The sequence below is a fragment of the Dipodomys ordii genome, unplaced genomic scaffold (assembly GCF_000151885.1).
Source record: "Dipodomys ordii isolate 6190 unplaced genomic scaffold, Dord_2.0 Scaffold46, whole genome shotgun sequence".
Lineage (NCBI taxonomy): Eukaryota > Metazoa > Chordata > Mammalia > Rodentia > Heteromyidae > Dipodomys > Dipodomys ordii.
In genome coordinates, this window is record NW_012267262.1 from 11,940,838 (window position 1) to 11,959,788 (window position 18,951).

At 44.1% G+C, this 18,951-nt stretch overlaps 1 protein-coding gene across 2 annotated transcripts in view; it reads left to right on the forward strand.

Annotated features, from left to right (window-relative positions):
- The window catches only part of Nat10 (N-acetyltransferase 10 (GCN5-related)), a 37,910-nt gene that overhangs the window by 7,404 nt on the left and 11,555 nt on the right, over positions 1 to 18,951 (forward strand). For both annotated transcript variants that reach the window (XM_013019636.1, XM_013019637.1), the window contains 11 exons: positions 1,306 to 1,428; positions 2,409 to 2,470; positions 4,964 to 5,078; positions 5,174 to 5,281; positions 8,579 to 8,712; positions 11,192 to 11,285; positions 11,404 to 11,502; positions 13,566 to 13,702; positions 16,630 to 16,754; positions 17,437 to 17,587; positions 18,165 to 18,261. In XM_013019636.1, the coding sequence (XP_012875090.1) occupies positions 1,306 to 1,428; positions 2,409 to 2,470; positions 4,964 to 5,078; positions 5,174 to 5,281; positions 8,579 to 8,712; positions 11,192 to 11,285; positions 11,404 to 11,502; positions 13,566 to 13,702; positions 16,630 to 16,754; positions 17,437 to 17,587; positions 18,165 to 18,261 (1,245 nt within the window). The remainder of the gene's footprint in view (positions 1 to 1,305; positions 1,429 to 2,408; positions 2,471 to 4,963; positions 5,079 to 5,173; positions 5,282 to 8,578; positions 8,713 to 11,191; positions 11,286 to 11,403; positions 11,503 to 13,565; positions 13,703 to 16,629; positions 16,755 to 17,436; positions 17,588 to 18,164; positions 18,262 to 18,951) is intronic.

The following is an 18,951-nucleotide window of genomic DNA, read 5'->3' on the forward strand; positions in this document are numbered from 1 at the left end:
AAAAAAAAAAAGAACCGTAAGCTGGGCACTGGTTGCTCATGCCTGTAATCCTAGCTACTCAGGAGGCTGTGATCTCAGGATCTCTGTTCAAAGCCAGCATAGGCAGAAAGTCTGAGACTCTTTATCTCCAATAAACCACCAGGAAACGGGAAGTGGTGCTGTGGCTCAAGTGGTAGAGCACTTACCTTGAGCTGAAGAGCTCAGGGACAACACCCAGGCCCAGAGTTTAAGCCCCATGACCAACCAAAAAAAAAGTCAAAAAAAAAAGAATTCTCTAGCACCAGAACTGACAGAGATGTGCTGTCATGTGTAGTTCTGGGCAACTAGAGCGATGGAGCAATCACTGGGAGTGTGGACTGACCCTAGCTGGTGCACCTCTTGAAGACCCTTCACCCATGAACAGTGTGGCTGTTCAACCAGCTGAGCTCAGCAGACTTGGGCATCCACTTGCATCTTCTCCTGAGCACCTGAGGAGTCAAGTCTACCACCCTGTTTTGGCCCTTAAAGTCCCCCTACTTTCTCCTAAGTATAGCCTAGTGAATTTCTCCACTGATGTGTATTCTGCCAGGCAAGTTAATTGACCAGTTTTGTCTGTTTTCTTTATTTTCACTTTTGATAGTCTTTGTTTTAATCATTGGGTTTTTAAAACCTGTGACTCCTTCCATACCCAAAAGATGGAGTTTATACATAAATTTACATATTTTTGTATATATTTACCTACCATCAAGATTTTGTAAATTATGAAACATTTCACAAAATATAAATTAAGAAAGGAGGAGGCAACTCAGTAACAGTGGATTGTGTGTGCACTGTGGTTTACATCCCACACTGGAGGCCAGAGAAGCATTTTGTCCCAGTCTCAGCCTTTGAGATCCTTTTGATCACTGGTTGTGTGTTCTGCTTCCAGCCTCTTGCTGGAGTGATTGCTCCTTTAATGTGATAGCTCCCCCATGTGGTGCAGTTGAGCTTTGTCTCACTGCTTAAATCTAATAAGAGAAAATGAATGTAAGGTGTTTTTTGCAATTTGAGTGTTAATGAAGTTTAAAAGACTTGCTTTAAAATAGTGTTTAATAGAGATTGTTAGAAATGTTTTTATCATTAGGGTCTCCTTATATCCTAGGGCAGAGCTCTCTTCTGTGGTGCTCCTAAGTGAGGTACATGAGTATGTTTATATGTTTCTTAGTGAGGGGTAGGAGGGATGGTCTTGGATTTGAACTTTGAAGTCTTTCCATTATCACCTTGATTAAGTGTCTCTAGGGGTGCCATTTGCATAGTATCAAATTCTTTATAAGGTCTTTCTCCTAGGATTTTGAAGCCTTAACTCCAAACTTGCTGGCCAGGACAGTAGAAACAGTAGAAGGTGGTGGGCTGGTGGTTATACTCCTACGGACCATGAACTCACTCAAGCAGTTGTACACAATGACAATGGTAAGGTCTAGTTTTTGTACTTAATCCTAGGTGGTTCAAATTGATCTGGTTTTGCTATAGTTTATTCTCCTTCTCCCTCTCTCTTTTCTGTCTGAAGTGCTTCCTATCACTCTCACTTTCACTATGACTTACCACTTCAGAATGCTCAGCATATTCATGCCCCAAGGCCTTTGCACTTGCTTTCTCTCTGGAATGTTTCACACTCATAACTGCACAACTTGCATCCTTATTGCATTCAGTATCTAATATCCCTTAGCATTGTGATCTTTCTTCACAATCGGTTTAGATTGTAGCTCAACCTCCTACTCCTTAACCCAGTTTATATTTTCTTCAAAGCATCTGGCAGGAAATAGAGCTGTAGCTCAAGTAGTAGAGCACTAACCTTGAGCAAAAAAGCTAAGGAATAGTGCCTAGGCCCTGAGTTCAAACTGTAGTACCAGTGCAAAAAACAAATAACAAAACCCCCACAAAGATAGCACCTGCTTACTTGTTTGCTTGATTTGTGTCTGTCCTGTACTAGTCTCTAAACTTCTTGGGAACAGAGACTCAGTCTTCCTTGCTGGTGTGTTCCTAGAACCTAGAAGAGAGCCTGGCATGGAGTTAGCCCTCATTAGACATTTATGGATGACTGAGTGACTTTGTCCCTTATCAGTTTGTTTTATTCTTTCTCTTTGAGCAAGCATAAACTCAGAGAGGCCCTTCCTCACTAACTTCTGTTTTACTTGGAGCTCTTGCCCAAATGTGCATTCATTCATTTGTCTTCCTCGGTGAGAATATTCACCAGTGAACAGCCAGTAAGTCTGGTGTACTAGCTGGCATGTGCATTTCACTGATGTGGGTGAAATGGGGACAGTGTCAAAGAAACATATTTAGTATTTAATCCAGTTCAGCACTGCAGGTTGGGTGATGGGTTTTGTCTGCAGCAGGATTGATGATATCCCTTGGCCAGAGGCCTCACATTATTTCTCTTGATTTTCTAGGATGTGCATTCTAGGTATAGGACGGAGGCCCATCAGGATGTGGTGGGAAGGTTCAATGAAAGGTATGTCTGTCATAGGACATTCTCAGTTCCTGTAGTTTTGGGGAAGCCAGAGTAGGAGAAATAGTTTTAGTTTGGACCCAACTGAAAATTTTGCCTCTGTGTCCAGGGAGCTGGGGCAGGACTCCAGTACAGAGAGATCTTGACAGTGGCCACACCTATGAGTTCAGAAATGAAAAGGGGTGGGAAGTTGGGCCAGGACATCTAGATTGTTTTACTGTGGCTCAGAGTAGCATGATGGACTTAACAAAGTCCTGCTTTCTCTTTTGCAAAGCTTTGATTCAGCAGTGGAAGGATTTTACATCAATCAGTTTTCCCAAATGCATTCACAGGACTTTAGTCTTTGGTAGCTGGGATGACACAGGTGTGGATGACTATTCCAGGCTTTTGGCAGGGGAGGGGGGTGGGGTGGGGGATTCAGTTGTGGGGTTTGAACTCAGGGCCTGGTGCTGTCCTTGAACTCTTTTGCTCAAGGTTAGTGTTCTACCACTTTGAGCCATAGCTCCATTTCTGGTTTTCTGGTGGTTAATTGGAGATAAGAGTCTCACAGACTTCCTTTCCTACCCAGGTTGGCTTTGAACTGTGATCCTCAGATCTCAGTCTCCTAAGTGGTTAGGATTACATACACTGGCTTATTTTTGCTAACTTCTTTTTTGTTTTGTTTTGTCGGTTGTGGGACCTGAACTCTGGGCCTGGGTGCTGCCCCTCAGCTCTTCAGCTCAAGGCTAGGGCTCTACCACTTGAGCCACAGAGCCACTTCCAGCTTTTTCTGCTTGTGTGGTGCTGAGGAATCGAACCCAGGGCCTCATGCATGCAAGGCAAGCACTCTGCCACTGAGCCACCTTCCCAGCCCCAAACTTCTTTTTTTTTTTTTTTTAAAACCCAGACTGGCCTCAAACTGTAAAACTCCCCTCTACTTTTTATGTGAGTTGATATTTGCATTTCTGAGTTGGACTTCTTTTAACATAATGATCTCTGGTTCCATTCATTTTCCTGTAAATGATGTAATTTATAATTGGCTAAAACTCTATTGTGTATGTGTATCACGTTTTCTTTACCCCAGTCATTGTTGATGGGCATCTAGGTTGATTGTACAACTTGGCTGTTGAGAACACTAGTCCTTAAGAGGGATCTCAGGACAAAAGGGTTTCCTGGCTGCATATGTCTGGGAAATGCTAGCACAGTTTTTCCTTTAGAAAGAGTCACTTTAGCCTCTTGTGGCTTCTAAAGAGTCTTGGCAGCAGCTGGAACCTGTTTGATTGTCTCACATTATTTCTCCAGATAGAGCCTACTAGTTAGCCTATGCAATACCTCAAAACATTGGCCTAGATCAGTGTTTTTCACCTGGAGCTGTTTTGCCCCAGGGACATTTGGCAACATTGGGGACATTCTGAAGCCATGACTTCAAATAGAGACAGGTGCACAGAAGCCAGGCATTTCCAAGGAAAACCCTCAGTGCCAAGCACAGGAATTGTCCAGAATGCCAGCAGTGCTAATGGTTAGGAATCCTGTTTGATTTTTGCAACCTGATGCTGTGGATCAATAGACCAGGAGGGTGGGAGGAGCAGCTATGAGCCATGGACCAGAGCACAAGCCTGTGGAAGAGGAGGTGAGGCTTTCATGCAGCCTAAAGATGTTTGAATTGTATAGCTACTATTTTTCTTCAGTCAAAAAATGAGTTGTATCTTTTCAAGGGGCTTGTGACAGAAACCACATTGGTATGTGTTTGTTTCTCTCTGTGACTGGTGACCATGTTGGCTTTGGTTTGGAGTTGCCACCACCTTTTTTGCTGAGAAGCCTTGGAACAAGAGTGAAGGGCCAAACCACCCAGGAGTCATGGTAGCTGTGCACACAGATTGTGGGGATCTGTGGTTTTTTTGATTGCCATAGAGATGTGTTTGGATGACTTGCCGATGGGGCTTGGAGTATCTCACTGTGCTTCAGCTGGGTTCTGGCTTTCTTGGATATATGGGATCAAATGAATTTCCTGGGGGGAAAAACACTCTTGCATATATGCCTGTGTACATTGCCTGCCTCTCCAGCACTTTTCTTTTCTTTTTGAGTCTGGTCGTGGCGCCTGAACTCTGGGCCTGTCCCTCAGCTCTTCAGCTCAAGGCTAGCACTCTACCACTTGAGCCACAGCGCCACTTCTGGCTTTTTTCTTTTTGCTTATGTGGCAGGCATGCAAGGCAAGCGCTCTACCACTGAGCCACCTTCCTAGCCCCTCTCCAGCACTTTTCTTTCTTTTTTTTTTTTTTGTTTTTTGTTTTTTGGTCCGGTCGTGGGGCCTGAACGCTGGGCCTGGGTGCTGTCCCTCAGCTTTTCAGCTCAAGGCTAGCGCTCTACCACTTGAGCCACAGCGCCACTTCCGGCTTTTTTGTTATGTGGTGCTGAGGAATCGAACCCAGGGCCTCAGGCATGCAAGGCAAGCACTCTACCACTGAGCCACCTTCCCAGCCCTCTCCAGCACTTTTCTACAGTGGTTTTCTTCCTCAGGTTTATTCTGTCTCTGGCATCTTGTAAGAAGTGTCTGGTCATTGATGATCAGCTCAACATTCTGCCCATCTCCTCCCACATGGCCAGCATTGAGGCCCTGCCTCCACAGGCTCCGGTGAGTCTGCAACAGGGGAGTAGGGAAGGAGGGGGATGACTTCCAAGGTGACTTCCTATGACCATGTTAATCCTGCTCTCTCTTCTCTCTGGTAGGATGAGAATCTCAGCCCTTCTGCTCTGGAGCTGCGGGAGTTGACAGAGAGCTTACAGGACACGCAGCCCGTGGGTGTGTTGGTAGACTGCTGTAAGACCCTAGACCAGGTTTGTATAGGTTCAGAGCTTACCCACCCAACACATGGGTAAGACCTAGCATACAGGGAGCAACAGGAGTCAAGAAGGACAAGTCGGGCCCCTTCCTGGAAGGACCCTGTCTCTTCCATGCAAGCAAGTGTTGCAAAAGCAGGGCTGATCTCTGTCTGGGTTCACAAAGGAAGGCAGATTAGGGAGCAATGGGCATCAGAGATTGAAAAATTATATTCAAAGAATCTCTCTCAGTGCTTTTTTTACAATAGGGTGATATTTTTGTTCTCTAATTTCACTTAAGTTTTGGTTTTTCCTTCTGACTTCTCGAGAGAGGAGAACTTCAGGCCCTTTGTATTTGTCCCCATTCTAGCATGAACCTGAAGCTGTGCTGGGTGAACAGTAGGTGGGGCAGGACCTACCCAGATGCATTTATGTCCTCGCCAAGGTGGTTAGCTGGTAAACTTTTCCAGCTTTTCCAGTAACTTCTGGGCCTTGGTGGTTACTGATGGACAGCATGTGTGGAGGATTTCTGTCCAGCCTGAGTTACATGAGCAGCCCAGGCCTCTTAGCAGTGGATCTGCTCTCAAATGAAAGACAGTTACAGTGTCACCCCACTCAGGACTGACTTCTGACAAGTAGCTTCCCTTTTCATTTTGTAAACAATCTCTAGCTACATAGCTCAGCTCTCTATGCAGCCTAGGCTACAGCTTCTAGGCTTTCTTGAATCATTCTTAGTAACCTCTCTGTCATAGTGAAAGAAGGTGTAAGACAGTATAGGGGAGTAGGAATGAGGGGGAGAAGGTACAATACTAGTTATAATGTAAGAAAAAACCCAAACCTTTCTGTAATCCCAGAACTCAGGAGATGAGGCAAGAGGAATAGCTAGGCTATGTAGCAAAATTCTGTTTCCAAGATAGGAAAAATAGTAGCCATGAAAATTAGTGAAGTCAAAGGGATACACACTTTAAAAAAAAAGTAAACCATGGTGTTTCTACTTGGTAGCCTATTTCCCCCAGTCAGCTCCTACTCGAAGTTACTATGTTATCTTCTGGATCTTGAACCTATAAATGGGTATTTCATTCACTATACAGGGCTTAAGGGACTCCCTGTTAGACAAGTTGAGTTGAGATGGATTGAGTGTAGCTCTGCTACTATAAACAGTAGTGTATAGAGGATGTAGAGGCACACATCTCCCAGAACTCAGCTAAGGCAGGAGGATCCAGAGCTCGAGATCAACCTGAGACTACACAGCAGGATTCTTTCCAAGTATATCTATGTCTGTCTGTCTGTCTGTCTGCCTATCTATCTATCTGTCTGTCTGTCTGTATGTCTATATTATTAGAGAGTCCTCAGAGATACATCTGTGGGCATTATATCTGGGGTAAGTTTAAGAAAAAGGAATTGCTGGATCAGAAATCAAGAGCATTAGAATGGGTATTGATGAAGCCACTAATAGTGTAAGGAAATGACTTTTGCTCTGCACCTTGATCAGCTCTGAGCACAATTGCTTCTATAAGTCTTTGCTAATCAGATATGGACCCTGTTTATTGTAACTAGTGTATAGTTGTGAGAGAAAAGTACCTTCTTCATCTGGTTATTGGTTATCATGTTTCTTTTGTGAGAGTACTGGGGATTGAACTCAGGGCCTAGGTACCTGTTTCTTAGCTTTTCTACTCAAAGCTGGTGCTCTAGCACTTGAGCCACAACTCTACTGGCATTTTGCTCTTTACTTGGAGATAAGCATCTCTGATTTGTGTGCTCAGGCTGGCTTCAAACCTCAGTCCTGAGATCTCAGCCTCCTGTGTAGCTATGGTTATAGGAGTGAACCACTGGCACCCAGCTCTGTTTTTATTTATTTGTTTATTTATCTTTTTGGTAAATTAGTCTGATTAGGTCTGCTCACTTACTAATTAGATTTTGCCCTTTTGACTTTAGAAAATTATTTTAGAATGCATATTTAGTTCAGTTAAATTTAATCAGCATTTGTAACTTTATTAAAATGAAACAAGAGTAAAAAATACAGCATTCAACAAAGGCCAAATTAAGACAAGTATTACCTGGCTTCCTGTAGTTTTTTGCCCTCCTGTCATCCAGTTTATCCACTGGGCCTGTGTAGTTTCAACATCTTAGTGTTGCTGCTTCAGCAGGTGATAAGTATGTAGTCTTCCCAGTCTTAAGAGGCCTGTGCCCAGTTTAGGTCTCAGCTAGGAATCCATGTTTGGTCTTGAGCAGTAGTGAGGCTTCTCTGTCAGTGCTGCTGGCATGTATGCGCCTGGCAATCCTTTAGGCACTAGGATTGGCTGTAAACAAGGGGCACCTGCTTCATGGAGCTGGCTTTCTATAGGAGGAGACAGAGTATGTGAGGGAAACTAGCAAAGCACAGTAGAAGAAGAGAAGATTGGCCAAGAGGGATTGGGTGTGCTAGAATGAGGATGGATGCTACAGTCTTAGACATAGTGGTCAGGCTATTTTTGAGCAAGGTTTTGAAGGAGGGCTGGTGCAGAGAGGATTGGTAAGTAAGTGCTCAAGTGTGGGGCAGTGGTGCAACTCAGGTGCTCCAGAACCAGCAAGGAGGCTGACGGGGTGATGCTATTTGAAGGAGAGAAGGAAGGGGATGGGGGGCCTCACAGGCCACTGGAAGTACACTTATTAGTGAGACAGGTGGGCCAGTGGAAGGTTTTATGGTATAGTTTCTTCTCAGCACTGTTTTTAGAGAGCATCACTAGGCTGTTAACAAAAGAATCCTCTGGCTGATGAGCTGAATCTGCCTGTGGTAGATGCTGGTTGAGGCAGAAAGATGCATTCGGTGGCTGCTATCACAGAGAGGGCAGGGAAGGAGGACTGAGCAGAGCAGTAGAGGATTATAGTAAATGGTAGACACTATGCTTTGAAGATAATCACCAATAGCATTTGTTGATGGATCAGATGCTGATGTGTGAGAAAACTGAGTTGATGTTTGGTATGACAACTGGACACGCTAACTGTCCAGTGGGGACAGGTGGGGAAGATTGGAAGCAGAGATTTGGGGAAGCATTAGGCATCAGTTTGAAGTTTAAGATCTGTGTTGTGCATTTGAAGCTGCACATATTGAGAGTGTTATGTGGAGAGAGGTCTGCAGTACAGGGGTGAACTTGAGAGCCTAGAGTATTTCCTTGGTATTTATGGCCTTGACACAGGTGACCGAGGGAATCAGAGGTGTAGGTGCTTAGCAGTGCTGATTGGTCCTCTGATTAGTCCTAACCTCCACAGGAATGGTAATAAAGAGCTGAAAGGGTTCTTTTGCAGCTCTCACATAATATATTCATCTCTGTACAGGCGAAAGCTGTCTTAAAATTCATTGAGGGAATCTCGGAGAAGACCTTGAGGAGTACTGTTGCTCTCACTGCTGCCCGAGGACGGGGAAAGTCTGCAGCCCTGGGATTGGCTATTGCTGGGGCAGTGGCATTTGGGTAAGAGGGACTACTTCCCATCTTCAGGAGCTCTGGGCTCTGAGGGGTAGTGGGTAGTGTGTAGGACTTGAATCAGGACAGGGGCAGAACTCTTGTCTTTGGTTCCTTATCTGTGCTACTTCACTGAGTTTTTCTAGATCTTGGGTTCTGCCTGGCAACAGAACCACTGCTTTGTACCCCTGGACCACTCAGGTACACAGTGCATAAACCTATGTCTCTGCTTAGGGCCTTTGCAGTCATTGTTTAAGGGCACAGGGCCTTTATAGTCATTGTTTAAGTCTAATAAACACAAAAGTAAAGAAACGAGGGAAAGGTATTGTAAAATTCTCAAGTGAGAATGTTTATGATCAGATATGCTAACTGAACAAGTGGACATACATGGTCTTGATTAGTAGGAAGTATTTTTTTTTAATTTAAATTTTTATTGTAAAGGTGATAAACAGGGGTTGCAATTACATAAGTCAGGTAATGAATGGATTCCTTTTTGAACAGTGTCACCTCTTCCCTTGTTTTCTCCCAGTTTTTTCCCTCCTAGCACCCTTCCCCCCAGAGAAAGCCTTATTTTTGAAGAGCTGACTGAGATTTTTTTTTTTTTTTTTTGAGTAGTAGTAGGGTTCAAACTTTAAGGCTTCATTCACATTTGATAGGCAGGTACTCTAAACTGTTTGAACCATGACCCAGCCCTGATTTTGAGTTTGATGTAACAACTCTTTATTCTTTTGACCTGGGTGGAGGATTTATATAACTTCGTCTTTGGAATATGTGTTTCTCATTTTGCAGACATGATAATGGGCTTACAATTTATTGAATTTTACTATATATACATTGTCTTTCTTGGTTCTCCATGTGGCTCTGCGCCTTTTTTTTTTTTTTTGGTCAGTTGTGGGGCTTGAACTCGGGCTGGGCGCTGTCCCTCTGCTCTTGAGCTCAAGCCTAGCTCTCTACCACTTGAGCCACAGTGCCACTTCTGGTTTTCTAGTGGTTTATTGGAGACAAGTGTCTCATGGATTTTCTTTCAGGGGCTGGCTTTGAACCATGATCCTCAGATCTCAGCCTCCTGAGTAGCTAGGATTATAGGCGTGAGCCACTGGCCCCTGGCTTCCTCTGCCATTTTATTGATGGGTAAACTGAGACTTGTGGAGTTCCAATGACTTACCTAAGTTTACTACTATTAACAGCTAGTATTGGAGCAGAGCTGACTTCTAACTTTTTTCGCCCTTTGGTGCTGGTATGCTGAATGCTAAGCATTCTTGCTTGACTGTTTTCACTCAAGGTTGGCACTCTAGTACTTGAACCACATCCTGACTAGTGCTCCCTGCTGCCTAGCCTTTTATCTACAAGCATCCTTTTGAACTCAGTGAAAAAAGCACTGTGGAACTCTCCAGCTTCCCAGTTTGAAAACTCAGTGTAGCAAGTGAATTTTCCCCTGTCGGGACACTGGACTGGAGGAAGTATCCAGGAGCTCTCCCCACAGTCTCTCTCAGCAATTTCTTTTCTTTTTTTGCCAGTCCTAGGGCTTGAACTCAGGACCTGGGCACTGTCCCTAAGCTTCTTTTGCCCAAGGCTAGCACTCTACCACTTGAGCCACAGCACCATTTCTGGCTTTTTCTGTTTATGTTGTACTGATGAATTGAACCCAGAACTTCATGCATGCTAGACAAGCATTTTACCACTAAGCCACATTCCCAGCCTTCTCAGCAATTTCCTGTCTTTGTCTCTGTCTCTCTCTCTCTGTCTCCCTGTCTCTGTGCGTGTGTGTGCGCGCGTGTGTGTGTGTGTGTGTGTGTTGGTGGTGGTGGTGGTACTGAGGCTTGAACTGAGGGCCTGGGTTTTGTCCCTGAGTTTTTTCTTTTTTTTTGGGTCTGGTTGTGGGGCCTTAACTCTGGGCCTGGGCGCTGTCCCTCAGCTCTTCAGCTCAAGGCTAGCGCTCTACCACTTGAGTCACAGCGCCACTTCTGGCTTTTTTCTTTTTTGCTTATGTGGTGCTGAGAAATTGAACCCAGGGCCTCAAGCATGCAAGGCAAGTGCTCTACCACTGAGCCACCTTCCCAGCCCTTCCCTGAGTTTTTTCACTCATGGCTATCACTCTACCACTCTAGCCATATCTTCACTTAGCTTTTTGGTGGTTAATTGGAGATAAGAGTTTCATGGACTTTCCTGCCTATGCTAGCTTCAAACTGCTAATCCAGACCTCAGCCTTCTGATTAGTTAGGATTCCTTGCATGAGCCACCAGCACCTGGCTGCAATTTTCTGTCTTAAACACATTTATGATTTGTTAATATTAACATGTTTCATTGCTTTGAGAGGAAAGACATAATGTGGTCTGGAGCTGTTTTTATTTTCCTCCACGCTTCCATGTTGTTGTCTTTGATTATCAGCCATGTGACAGAAATAATGGTTTCTTGTTTTTAATTGTTTCTTTAAAGACTTCTAGTCTTCTTCATTTGTTAATAACCCCCTCTCTCTTTTGTTCTGCAGGTACTCCAATATTTTTGTTACCTCCCCAAGTCCTGATAACCTGCATACTCTGTTTGAATTTGTATTCAAAGGCTTCGATGCTCTGCAGTATCAGGTTGGAAACTATGGCCAGAACTTTTGATTTGGTATTGGGTTTAAATCCAGGTGGTCTTGGGACACTTGGTTACTTTCTTAATACTAAGCTTGTTGTTGGTTTGGCTTTTCCCAATCAGGAGCATCTGGATTATGAGATCATTCAGTCTCTAAACCCTGAGTTCAATAAAGCAGTGATCAGAGTGAATGTGTTCCGAGAGCATAGGCAGACCATCCAGGTGAGTCTCATTGCCAGCCAGATGTTGGGTGTGAGACCAGGCCTACTGTGCGTCTGGCTGTGTGATAGTTCTTCATGGGCATCACTGGTACTGAGAAACCTGCCTGTCCTTTAGGCGGTGGTGGTGGTTTATGAAACCCTTGTTCTAGATTTTCAGCTCTTTCTAAAGAAAACATCCATGAATGTATATACTCCAGTTGCAAAGTTGTAGTTTGTTCCTTGAATGTGGAATGAGTGGGGTTGATTCTGTTGTCACTTCTGACTTTGCTTAGTTGCTCCAGGGTTTGAAATGGCACATCTGAAGTTATAAAAATAACATCACCAGTTAAAAGAAAGAAGAACTTTGCAAAATTTCTTTGCATCTTTGTTGTTTTGCCAGTGGCCTATTTTCCTGCTAAATAGCATTTTTCCTGAAAGCACCATATATCTTCCACATTCTGTAAGCCTGACTATCTGCCCTGGTCCAGAGGTGTCAGTGATGTTAAATCCGTAGGAGGCATCATGTGATAGCCTTACTGCAGGGAGTGAGACTAGAAGATTCTTGCTAGAGTGGATTCATTGATTGTTTTTAGAGTTGGGATGGGGTGGGGAATGAGCCAGGTGAACTTGGTAATTTATGTCCTTGAACATTATGCCTGTGGTTGTGCCTGTTGAGGAGGCATACCTTTGATCAGTACTAATCCTTTAAGGATGTTTTTCTTTCTAGATCTCTTTCTAGAGATCTCTTTCTAGAGTCTCCTCATTTTACATATTTCTTCCCACTATTGCCTGATTTTCTCAGGTGAGAGGGAGAAGACTGGTGTTGGTGGGGTCAGAAATGGGTGGAGTAGGCTCTGGAAACACAGAATCTGTTAAGACGGAAGGAAAATGCATAAGAAGGAAAGCATTTCCCTGAAATAAGGCTCAGCCCTTGCTCCTCCATGAATCTGTAATCAGATGCCCTCTTGTGTTACTAGAGTCATTTTTGTTTCCAGACTAGATAAAAGCATTGTTGGTGATTTGGCTTTACAAGACTCCATTTATGATCCTCTAAGACCTCTTTCTTTTGGCTGGACATTGAGAAAATGAGTAGATGAAAGTTGGCTGCACCATCCCTGGGGGCTACTTTCTGTGCTTTTATGAGGTGCTTATTTAGTTTCTTTAAGAATCAAATATTAGGATCTTGAGGATTCTCTAGTATTCCTCCTCAATTACCACCCTCCTCCCCAACAAAAAAGCAAGCCATAGGCAGCAGAGTATGGTAGTTCATGCCTATAATCCCAGCTATGAGGGAGGTGTAGGTAGGAGGATCAAAGTCCAAGGCTGGCTTTTGACAAGAAGCTCAAGATACTGTGTAAGCTATAACTACAGCAAAAAATGAACTGGATGTATGATTCAAGTGGTAGAGTGCCTGCTAGGCAGGCTGGAAACCCTGAGTTCAACCCCCAGAGCTGTTTAAATTCATGAGAATTTGTTTTTGTCTGTCATGTTGAATGGTATCTCCTTGTATTTAGTGTTTTATTACTTGCACAGCTGAATTATCTTTGCTGTGTTAATTGGCTATTCAAGATTCCACTCTTTGTGGACTTTTGAAAAGGCCTTTGTGAAACTGAGGGGGCGGTGGGGCTGTGTAAGCATGAAGAGTCTGGGTATTCCTTACCAGTGCAGGAGGTTTGTCATATCAGGGCAGGGAGCACAGCACCCAGCAGGAGAAAATTGGTGTCCACCACCCGGTTGCAGCTGTGCACTGACTGCCCTAACCTGAGGCCGGGAGGAAAAGGAAAAGCACCTCCAGGTTGTCAGCATGCAAGATGTTTGTGCGTAATGTTTTATGATTGTTCTCTTTAAGCCAACACAAGGCAGATATTTCCTCGGTCTTAAAGAAGAATTAGAGACCCGGGGTGGTTGAGTGACTTGTCCAAGATCACAAAGTAATTGAACTACTTGGTCCCATGTGTATGACTCCCATTCCATTCTTGACCTGCACAGAAAATGTAGAAAGGATGAAAGGAAGGGAGAGGACAGAGGGTAGACTTTGATGTGCCTGTAGGTGGCCCTGCTCACAATCTAAATACTCCTCCACAGTATATACATCCTGCAGATGCGGTGAAACTGGGCCAGGCTGAGCTTCTTGTGATTGATGAAGCCGCTGCCATCCCGCTCCCCCTGGTGAAGAGTCTGCTTGGGCCCTACCTCGTCTTCATGGCATCCACCATTAATGGGTAAGATACCTTGTGTGGATTCATTACTCTTTTTTTTTTTTTGGATGCCAGTCCTGGAGCTTGAACTTAGGGCCTGGATGCTATCCCTGAACTTTTGTGCTCAGGACTAGTGCTCTACCTCCCATTTGAGCCACAGCTCCATTTCTGGCTTTTTGGTGGCTAATTAGTGGCTAAATAGTAATCCTCAAATCTCAGTCTCCTGGGTATTTAGGATTACATGCCTGAGCCATTGATGTCCAGCTTGAAGTCATTACTCTTGATTTGTTCTTCAGAAGAGGGAGCATGTGATTGTGGCTTAGACTTGAGTCCCACTCTGAGTCTTTGGGTTGGCTTCATTCTTTCCTGGAACTTCTCATACAGGAGCTGGCCTCTCCTGGTGAGCAGCCTAAGACTGAAGAATTTTGGAACCCATGTAATACCTGTCTCTTTCTAGGTATGGTTAGATTTTGAAAGAGAAAATGGATGGCATTTCCAATAACTCGTATTAAGATACTGCAATTATTTGCATATATGGCATTACATTTACCCATGGCCTTGGGTGCAGAAGTCCATAACATGCACACATAAAATGCCTACACCTCCAATCAGGTATAGTGGTACATGACCATCCAGTTACACAGGAGGATGAGGCAGGAAGATCTTGAGTTCAAGGCCAGCCTGGGCTACATAGCAAGACCCTATCTCAAACTACCACTGCTGCCGTCCATACCCCCCAATAAAGAAAAGTCACTTAAATTTTTTTTTTTTGGTCATGGTGCTTGAACTCTGGGCCTGGGCACTGTCCCTTTACTCTTCAGCTCAAGCCTAGCGCTCTACCACTTGAGCCACAGTGCTGCTTCTGGTTTTCTGAGTGGTTTATTGGAGGTAAGAGTTTCATGGACTTTCCTGCCTGGGCTGGCTTTGAACCATGATCCTCAGATCTCAGCCTCCTGAATAGCTAGGATTACAGGTGTGAGCCACTGGCACCTGGCCTACAATTTTTTTAATGGTACTGAGAATTGAACTCTAAGGATTGTATGCTTGCTAAGCAGACATCTACTACTTGAATTGTCTTTGTGCATGTGTGTGTGCATGTGTGTGTGTGTGTGCATGGGCATGCTGGTCCTGAGGCTTGAACTCAGGGCCTGAACACTGTCCCTGAGCTTTTTTACAACTTATTTTTGCTCAAGGATAGTGTTTTACCATTTGAGACACAATTTCACTGCCAGCTTTTTGGTGGTTAATTAGAGATAAGAGTCAGAGGGACCTTCCTACCCAGACTGGCTTCAAACCTTGATCCTCAGATCTTAGCCTTCTGAGTAACTAGGGTTACACGTGTGAGCCATTGACATTTAGCATGAGCCATTGGCACTTAATTATGTTTTGTTTTTGAGGTAAGATCTCCATAATTTTGCCCAGGCTGACTTTCATCTTACCTTCTGCCTCTGTCTGAGTAGCTGGGATTATAGGCCTATCCTACGAAACCTGTCTCTGAATTTGCTTTTTTACATAACAGTATATTGTGAAATCTTTTTAGGATCACCAATATATATCTTCAATATTGGAAAGATCTGTGTAAATACCATGATTCTGTATTGTAAATTATGACTCTGTATTGAAAATATATAAATATGTCTTTTTAAAAAGAGCCTTGTTGTGGTATATAATTTATGTGCCATGCTTTTTATCCATTTAAGGTTTATAGTTCAGTGGTTTTTACAATCAGAATTGTGCAACCTGCATACTACAGTCAATTCCAGAACATGTTCATCTCCATGCAAAGAAATTACATCCTCCAGTCCCCTCCATACTTCCCAGATCTGGGAAGCCACTAAGATACTTCTTGTTCCTGTAGACTTCAGGACAGTCATATGAATAGAATCATAAAGTATATAGTCTTATGTGGTTGGCCTGTGTTATCACACTTAGTTTATATCACAGGGGCTATGAAAAGAATTAACTTTGGTTCATATTTCTGACATATTTCTTCTCATAGCTCCCACAGTTGGCCATTAAACTTTGTTTGAATTTCATTGTACTAAAGGCTTTCCTTTCATCATTTTTGTCAGCCTTCTCTTTTTTTTTTTATTTATTTTTTATTTGTGAACATACTGTACAGAGGGGTTACAATTACATGGGCAGTATAATGCGTACATTTCAGCCTCCTCCTTTGGTTTACCCTTCACATCCCTTCCCAGCCTCCCCCCTCCCCCCCAATCCCAACCCTTCTCCTCCCCCCGCCTTCCCCCCCGCCTCCCCCGACCGACGTTGTAAAGCTCGTTTTGGACATGACAACTTATACTTCTCGTTGTTGCATCAGGTCCACCTGTATCCTTAAACAACTGTTTTTTCCCCCTCTCCTCCACAAGTTATACTGACATCAAATATAGTGAAAGCAGGGGTTATACTGTGGGGGAGGGACATACAAAGCAACAAAGAGATAGTCTTATAAATGCGTTAGAAACACATGCATGAAAGAAAAAACATTAAAATACATGTCTAAGGGTTCATGTGGTATATATACACAATGGAATTCTATGCCTCCATCAGAAAGAATGACATTGCCACATTTGTTAGGAAATGGAAAAACTTGGAAAAAATTATATTAAGTGAAGTAAGCCAGGCCCAAAGAAACATAGGTCCCATGGTTTCCCTTATTTGCAATATCTAGTATATGTATGAGTCAAGCGGAAAAGGTCAGATAATGTGATGTCAGCCTTCTCTTTTAGCTCACCTCAGAGGTGAGGCATGTGGAGTAATCCCCTTTGGAGAATTAGGCTAAAAATGGTTGAATTCCTTACTCAAAGGTACCAAGACTACACTGGGTAGTCAGGCTTGGGTACCAAGCCTGATAGCTCTGAGCTAGAAGCTGGAAATAGCAGTTGACTGTCCCCTCCTAGAAAATAGATTGAGAACTTTATTCCTGACAGTCTTTGTCTTTCTTCTAGCTATGAGGGCACTGGCCGGTCACTGTCCCTCAAGCTAATTCAACAGCTCCGTCAGCAGAGTGCCCAGAGCCAAGTCAGCACCACTGCAGAGAACAAGACCACAACCACAGCCAGATTGGCTTCAGGTACCCTTGGGACCCTGGCCAGGCTTAGAGTTCACAACAAGTGTCCTGAGACTTGCATTCTGGATGGACCCTTGCTTCCCCCAGGGACCTGATGGGCAGCACTACCTTTATCCAACAGAAAGATTGGATCCCTGGAGGCAAAGGAACTTTTCTCTGAGGAATAGATGGGAGCTTGACTTGGGTCTCTGGGTGGCTGGCCCAGGGCGTGGGTTGTACTGTCTTAGTGAGATCCTTGTGAGGTTAGTAACAGGCAATTTGATTGTCCACCAAAACAATTTAAAACCACCCAGTTTAAATTCATGAGCTGTTTTATTTAGGCCCTATGTGCCAAAGATGATGTGAAATCATTCTTCCTTGCTCAGTAATTGTTTGATTTTATTTTGTTTTTTTATTTTTTGTGCCAGTCCTGGGGCTTGAACTCAGGGCCTGGGGACTGTCCCTGGGATTTTTTTTTTTTTCTCAAAGCTAGCGCTCTACCATGTGAGCCACAGCTTTACTTCCAGCCTTCTGGTAGTTATTTAACCACCAAAGATAAGAGTCTCACGGACTTTCCTGCTCTGGCTGGCTTCAAACTGTGATCCTCAGATCTCAGCCTCCCGAGTAAGTAGCTAGGATTACAGGTGTGAACCACTGGTACCTGGCTCAATTATTGTTTCTAATTGCATGTGTGACTTTGGAACAGCACGCACATTGCATGAGGTGTCCCTCCAGGAGTCGATCCGATATGCCCCTGGTGATGCAGTGGAGAAGTGGCTGAATGACCTGTTGTGCCTGGATTGCCTCAACATTACTCGGATCATCTCAGGCTGCCCCTTGCCTGAAGCCTGTGAGCTGTATCCTCTGGGTCTCATTGGCCTTGTGAAAGGGAGGGGGAGTGCAAGAACTAAAGATTTGGGCCAGGGTTGTTACATGCCTTTAGTCTTAATCCTGACTGTGGAGGCTAAGGCAAGAAAATAGTTTTGAGGGGCTGGGAAGTTGCTCAGTGGTAGAAGCGCTTGCCTTGCATGCCTGAGGCCCTGGGTTTGATTGCTCAGCACCACATAAGCAAAAAAGAAAAAAGCCGGAAAGTGGCGCTGTGGCTCAAGTGGTAGAGTGCTAGCCTTGAGCTGAAGAGCTGAGGGACAGCGCCCAGGCCCAGAGTTGAGGCCCCACGACCCGACCCATAAAAAAAAAGAAAATAGTTTTGAGCCTAGGAGTTCAGGGCCAGCCCAGGCAACGTAATATGATCCTCTCTGAAAATAAGAAATAGTTTGAACACATTTTATTTGTCATTTTCCCTCTCTAGTCTTACGTTTTGCTGGGGCTGCTAGGCTTATATCCCCAGCCTGAGGGGATCCAATCCATACTTTTTCCTCTATGTCCTGTGTGGCATTCTCTTTGGTTTGTTTTGGTTGCTTAACTCTAGACCAGCTACTATGTTAATAGAGATACACTCTTTTGCTACCACAAAGCCTCTGAAGTTTTCCTGCAGCGGCTTATGGCCCTCTACGTGGCTTCTCACTACAAGGTAACTACATCTAGCCTTCTGCTGATCTTGTTGTGGCTGAAGCTTTGTGGGCGGTTCTCTTGTGTGTCTGTCCATACCTTTTACTCCATAGCTCAAGTGACCTTTCCATTGGGACTTAAATGTCCTGGTGCTGGCGAGGTCCAGCAATCTTGCTGGGAAAGGAGAGGGACTGATTTACCCTTGTGGCTACTATAGCTTCCTTACAGAATTCCTGTGTGCAGTTCCATGAGTGGGAGCTGGAGAGGGTGGAAAACTTTGCCCATTTCAGAACCTCCTAAACTGATAGACCGAGTGCCTTTGCATTTGTCCTGAGACCAGCTTTGTTCTATTGACCTATCTTTGGGAAGTATGAATCTGAGCACTTAGTAGTATTTGAAGCTCCTAAGTACTAAAGGCAAACAGAAAGAATATTTTCTGAGTTTCTATGTTTCATTTTCACAAACGGCCTTTAATGTAAGACTGAAGAGTTGGTTTGGGACCTGGTGGCAGCTTTTCCTGAAATAGCAGCCTTTTATCTGAAGAAAGTTCACTTCCTTGCTGTGAACTGCGTAGTGCTGAATAACTTCTTCTGGCCTGAGAGGCCAGTAGATATTAGAGGCTCAGTTCTACTGGGGCTGCTGTGGTGTCTTAGGCTCCACATTGTGTTGGTAAGGTGTGCTTTGCAAGGAGTTTGAGCATCTTACTTGGCTT